At 32.1% G+C, this 6951-nt stretch overlaps 1 protein-coding gene across 1 annotated transcript in view; it reads left to right on the forward strand.

The window, feature by feature from the left end:
- The window catches only part of LOC109341629 (thaumatin-like protein 1b), an 8112-nt gene extending 1265 nt beyond the window's left edge, over window positions 1-6847 (forward strand). The window contains exon 3 of the mRNA XM_019579572.1: window positions 6545-6847. Within this exon, the coding sequence (XP_019435117.1) occupies window positions 6545-6847 (303 nt within the window). The remainder of the gene's footprint in view (window positions 1-6544) is intronic.
- Window positions 6848-6951: the final 104 nt, after the last annotated feature.

Here is a 6951-nt window from a genome sequence, read left to right on the forward strand (position 1 = left end):
ATTACATTGTTAAATTTGTACTTACTTCATCAGAAGTAGATGTATGAATAGGCTATTGAATTAAACTCGATTCTTCCTCAAAGAATGTAGCTGTTCTCATACAAATTTTTATTTAATTTGGAATTATAAAACTTATAGTTGGAAAATATTCTTTATACATTTCTTAAAGTTGGTACCATTATGAACCTTAAACTCTGAAAAAGAACAAAATAAACAAGTTAAATATCCCCACTTTATATTTTAAATTCAAATATAATCAAATTTAAATGTGATTAAGTTCAAATAATGGCATAACTCACCTCAACATACATAGTATAATATTATATTGATAATAGTGTACGTCCAATAATAACTCATTTTTTGGAACAATTTATCAGTCAGATATAAAACCTTGTAGTTATCCCATATTTACCATTATATATGAACAAATAGTCTTACTAGTTATTAACCTTCCTTTCAGCCATATACATATTAACATTTAACATTTCTCATATGCAATCCGTACAAGAAAAGTCAATTTACTAACATTTAACATTTCTCATAAGTAATCTAGACAAGAAAAGTTAATTTGGTGACTGATTGTACTAATGGAGTCACATAAATTGTTAAAGAATAATAACCATAAATTTGTATTCATATTGATCCTTACACTTATTCTGAAAGTATATTAATGGCCATTTGAAATCGCGGCAAAATGTTTTTACCGTCATTAAATTTGTCACAATGATTCTAATCTCTTATTAGATGTGCACATAAAAAACCAAATAAATGTATGTGACAGTTCAGAAGCATTATTAGATGCTGTGTATAAAGTTTATGATATTTATATTACTATGTAAAGATAAAACATAATAAATAATATTTATGTAATTGAAGATATATAATTTTAATACTTCGACTTTGCTATCTTTAAAAGTTGACAAATGAAATCTATATTTTCATTTTTCTCCATTCAAGGAGACTGACATTTTGTAATAAAAAAGGAAAATGATATATCTTCCTATAGTAAATCTTCCTACTCATGTATCATTTTATTGTGGATCGAAGAATTAGTAAAAAGATATAGCATTACTCAATAAAAAATTAAAAGCCTAGAAATTGTGTGCCAATTAACATTGCTACAGGTAATACAAAAAGATCATCCAATATGACATGATATTATGTATTACTTAATGTTTTTATTTTTCATTGGTCTTATCTTGTGAAACATGTTATCGAGTTAACGAGTTACCTACACCCATGTTAGAAGGAAAACCACCTTAACAAATGCTCCACCTTAAGAAGCCTCATTTATAACATTTTAGGGTTTTAGGATGTTTATAATGTGTTAAGTCATCAATACTGAATCCAATCAAACTTGATTCAGGAGCAAAGAAATGCTTGTCCCTAGGATATAAGATGCACCAATGGATATAGTGCTCAATTTGAACACTAGAGCATTAGTGTTCAACATAAAAGAGTTTTCTATTAATTCATCTCTTCTTATAGAAAACTAAGTTGGATTCCTTTTCACCACAACTCAAATCAACCAAATTTATTAAACCTTGATCCTACATAAAATACCTCAACTCTATATGATACATGTTCATTACAAGAACCACTACAAACTTAGAATACAACATACTCAATCTCCTTCACCCAACCTAGACAAATTACCAAATTCCAATCCATCATCTATTAAACAAAAACAAAAATCATCTCATATACCTAGAAGAAGTGGTAGAGTCACAAAACCTTCTATCATACTTACAAGATTGTCACTGTGATTTAACTCATAATGTTAATTGTGTTGAATCTAACACCACAACGCCTTATCAAATCTATTCTTAGTTATCCTATGACTCCCTCTCCTCCTCACACAAGAAAACAAATTTATCCATCTCCAGACACACAGAACCCAAAACATACACACAAGTCATACAACACAATCCCCTGAAAGATTTTATTCAAAAGGTACTACGAACCCTTTCTCAAAATAATTCTTGGATACTAACTACCCTACCTACAGACAAAATAAATATTGGATATCAATGAGTTTTCAAAATAAAACACAAGGAATATGGTAATGTAGAAAGATATAAGGCTAAGTTAGTGACGAAAGGATATACTCAAACAAAAAAGATAAATTACTTGGATTCCTTTTTACCAATTGTCAATATAACCACTGTGAGGTTATTAATTGCTCTAGTATCTATTGATAAATGGTTTCTAAAACAATTAGATTTGAACAACGTCTTTCTCCATGGAGATCTAATAGAATAAGTATATGACTTTTCCTCCGGGATTAGTTTCAAATGGAGCTAACCAAATATGCATAGTTTAGATATCCCTTTATGGACTTAAACAAACTAGTAGACAATATTTTTCCAAATTATCCACCTTCTTAATCAAAAGTGGATATGAGAAATTCAAGAGTGATGATTATGAGATTGCATGTATCCATCATTACATTGTTTTGATGAAGACAAGAATAAAAGGCAAGCTTGAAGAGAAGTACAACTCAACAAACAATAAAACCAAGGCTCAAGATTCAATCAAGAAGAATTAGGTTAAGATTTTATTTCTCTAGAGTCTTAAGATGATTAATTGGATAGAGTCTAGGCTAGGTGAACCTTGAAAAGAAGTCTCACAACTTTAAAATTAAATAAACATAAAATGAGACTTGCACACATACATATATGATTAACATGCTCATGCACTACACATGATTTTAGTGCATTAAAATATTACATCTTTGAAAAATCATGAATCATGCATATATACATCATGTAGAAGGTTCATCAAGCATCAAAGAAATTATTTTCAACACAGTTAATCGATTACAACATATGTTAATCGATTAAATATGAATGGGAACCCATTAATCGATTAAGTATAGGATTAATCGATTAACTGAGTTACAATAGTTAGAGTTTTGGTTTTCTTGGCATTGTTAATTGATTAAGCCATGCTTTAATCGATTAAACCTAGCAGATAACAATTACATATAAAAATTCATTTTTTCCCAATTTGGTCACAAGAACTAGTCTTGAAAATTTTAGAGATTAAATTTCAAATTCATTTTGAGCAAATTCCTTGTTGTGTGAAAAGTCATTAGTTTTCTTTGACACAATAAAAGAGAGATAAGATAGTTTCATTGGAAATTATCAATTGTGCATCAATTGTTAAAACCATATTTGAACAACCTAGCATAATCAGACATTATTCTTTGAAGTCTTTTGTGATATTTCTGGTCAAGTTTTATTGTGGTTCTTAATTGTTAGGTTAGCACATTTTAGGTGCAAAAATACTTGTAAATATGTTGCCGATTTTCTTGGGTTCTCTTGGTGTGTTAGTATCACCTTACAAGAGTCTCGATATTGAGTTAGGATTGGCTGGGGCCAGAATCGTTAGAAGTGGTTTTTAGTATCCAATAGAAGCGGGTTGAGGGTCGAACCATTCAGGTATCTCTAGAGGCTAAGAAGGAAGTATTGTTTTTTGGAAGTGTTTTTATAAAATATTGATTCCAATAGTGAAGAAAAATCTCCCAAGATTGGACGGGAGGCCTAGATGTAGTTTGCAAGTAGACCCACAAAATGAACCATGATAAAAGATCATTGTCTGAAATTATCTCTATCCCTTTAATTTCAGTCGATTTATAATTTTCTTAGTTAGATTACTTTGCTTATTGAGTTTACCACATGCTTTGAATCTATAATGATACTTAAGCATAAACTCATTAATATATTGCATTTGAAATTGTTGTTAAATTTATGTGCAAGAAAACATATTTTCAAGAAAATTAGGAATCAGGTTAATCGATTAAACCTATGATTAGTCGATTAATACTTGATGTTATTAATTGATTAAGACTCAACATAATCGATTAAACTGGTAATTTTTCAGAACATCTCATTAATTGAAAAAGTGGCATTAGTGCTTCGCAACACTTATTCACCCCCTCTAGGTGATTGTAAGCCCTTATTATCCAACAAGTGGTACCAGAGGTAGTACGACGGTACTAGCTAGACTGCTTAGATCATTGATCCTAGACATCTTTCACTACGGGCTCCACTAACACATTTCGGTTGTGATGGCTCATCCATCAACTGCCCTCCGATTTTCAGTGGCGAGGGGTACACCTAAGGGAAAGTTAGAATGAGAATATTCATCAAGGCTATCGATATGGATATTTGGGATTCCATACAAAATGGTCCTTATATTCCACAACACCTAGTGAAAGGTGAAGCCAAAGAAAACCCAAAACACCTGTGGACGAATGATGAGAAACGAAAAGTACAACACAAATTGAAAGCAAAAAACATCATCATGTCCGCACTATCCTATGACGAGTTATTTCGGGTTTCACAATGTAAAATTGCTAAGGATATATGAGACACTTTACAAGTGACTCATGGGGACACCAGTGAGGTCAAACATGCTAGATTGAATGCTTTAACACACGATACAAGTTATTTTGCATGTTTCCAAATGAATCAATTAGTGATATGGAAAAAGTAATTTACTCACATTGTTAATCATCTAGTTGCATTAGACAAGATTTTTGCTAAAGGTGAATTAACTAATAAAATGTTGAGGTGTCTTGACAAGGCATGGCAACTCAAGGTGACAACTATAGTTGAGTTCAAGGATCTTTATTCGATGTCACTAACAACTCTCTTTGGCAAGTTCTAGGAACACGAAATGGAGTTAGGATTAGAAAAAATAAAAAGGGAATATCTCTCAAAGCCACAACATCAAAAAGTCAAGAAGAGAGATATGACGAAGAAAATTCTAATTCAGATATTAATGACGAGACCATGTCACTCTTGGTTAGAAAATTCAACAAATTTATCAAAAGCAAAGGAGGAGTACAAATGTTTCAGAAAAAGGAGACAAAATATTCAACCAAGAAAGGCAAGAATCCCAAAGATCACTACACTTGCAATGAATGCGGTAACTCAGGCCACTTGAAATACCAATGCCCAAGTTAACTCAAGAAGGTTGAAAATGAGAAGAACAATCCTCAGGAATTCAAATCAAAAAAACTATACATAGTGTCAAACATGCTAGAAGAGGATTCGACTTCTAGAACCTCGAAAGAAGAGGAATCGACAAAACTTTGCCTCATGGTCAAAAATCAGAATTCTTGAAACTCAAGCAATCAAGAAGAGTCGAATGAGGTGTGCCTAAGAATGCAAGGAAATCATTTGTATTTGGATAGCATATGTTCTAGGCACATGATGAGTGATATATCGAAGTTCTTGGAACTATCACTCAAAGAGAAAGGTCATGTCACGTATAGTGACAACAACCAAGGCAAGATACNTCAGAATTCTTGAAACTCAAGCAATCAAGAAGAGTCGAATGAGGTGTGCCTAAGAATGCATGGAAATCATTTGTATTTGGATAGCATATGTTCTAGGCACATGATGAGTGATATATCGCTGTTCTTGGAACTATCACTCAAAGAGAAAGGTCATGTCACGTATAGTGACAACAACCAAGGCAAGATACTTGGGATAGGCAAAATCGGTAATGCTTCACAAACAATAATTGACAACATGCTTTATGTGGAAGGATTTGAGCATAATTTTCTAAGCATAAGCCAACTTTGCAATAAAGGTAATAATGTATCTTTTGATTCCAAATTTTGCATAATTAGTAGTGGCATAGACAATAAAATTAATTTCGTTAGCCATCGAATAAACAACATTTACATGGTTAATCTAGAGGATATCACTTCACTATTTTCAAATTGTTTTATTTCAAAAGAAAGTGAGATTATTGTTTGGCATAGAAGAACAACACATCCATTTGAAACATGTAGAAAATTTATCTTCCAAGGTCTTAGTGATTAGATTACCAAAACTGAATTTTAAAACTGAGGATATTTGCGACTCTTGCCAAAGGTGCAAGCAAGTCAAAAATTCTTTTTCATCAAAAAAATGTGGTAACCACAACAAGGCCTTTGGAGTTGCTCCATATGGACTTGTTTGGACCATCACGAATTATGAGCTTTGATGATAGTTAATATGCACTTGTCATTGTGGACGACTTCTCTAGATTCACATGGACATTGTTTCTTGCTTTGGAAAGTAACTTTTAATTTTTAAATCCTTTAAAAATCTTGCCAAACCTCTTCAAAATCAACTAACTCATATAATAATGTGTATTTGAAGTGACCATGGTGGTGAGTTTGAAAACCACCAATTCGATAAATTCTGTCAAAAATGTGGCATTCATCACCAATATTTTGCTCCTAGAACTCCTCAACAAAATGGAGTTGTTGAGAGGAAAAATCGAGTTCTTGAGGAGTTGGCGTGAACCACGTTAAATGAAAGAAAAATGCCTAATAATTTTGGGTTGATGCGGTGCATACTGCATGCTATATAATGAACAGAGTCCTATTGAGGCCTATAATCTTGGAAACCTCCTACGAACTTTTATATGGTCGAAAATCGAATATTTCACATTTTCACGCTTTTGTGTGTAAATGCTTCATTTTAAATAACGGTAAACATACTATGAATGTTAAGAGTCTATACATGTACATTTTGATGAGTCTATTCCAAAAGAGAAGAGGAATGTTGTTTCTGATGATATTTCAGGTGCTCTTGAAGATGCATACACTAAGGATGCAGAATCTGAAAAAGTGTTGCAAGATAATCAAGAAGCAAGTCAAGATCATCAATATATGCCACAAGCTTGGAAAACAAAGAAGGACCACTCCATCAATAAGGTTATAGGTGATACCTCAAGGGGAGTTGTAACCTCTAATTCACTTTGTAATATGTGTAACTTTATTCCTATTGTTTCTCAAATTGAGCCTAAGACTATAGACGATGCAATAGAGGATGAACATTAAGGAATAACTATACAAGAAAAGCTTAACCAATTTGAACGTAGTAATTTTCGTGAATTCTTTCATTTTTATAATTTCTGCAATTACGCGTATTATACCTATTTGCA

The sequence above is a fragment of the Lupinus angustifolius genome, unplaced genomic scaffold, assembly GCF_001865875.1.
Source record: "Lupinus angustifolius cultivar Tanjil unplaced genomic scaffold, LupAngTanjil_v1.0 Scaffold_536, whole genome shotgun sequence".
NCBI classification, from domain to species: domain Eukaryota; kingdom Viridiplantae; phylum Streptophyta; class Magnoliopsida; order Fabales; family Fabaceae; genus Lupinus; species Lupinus angustifolius.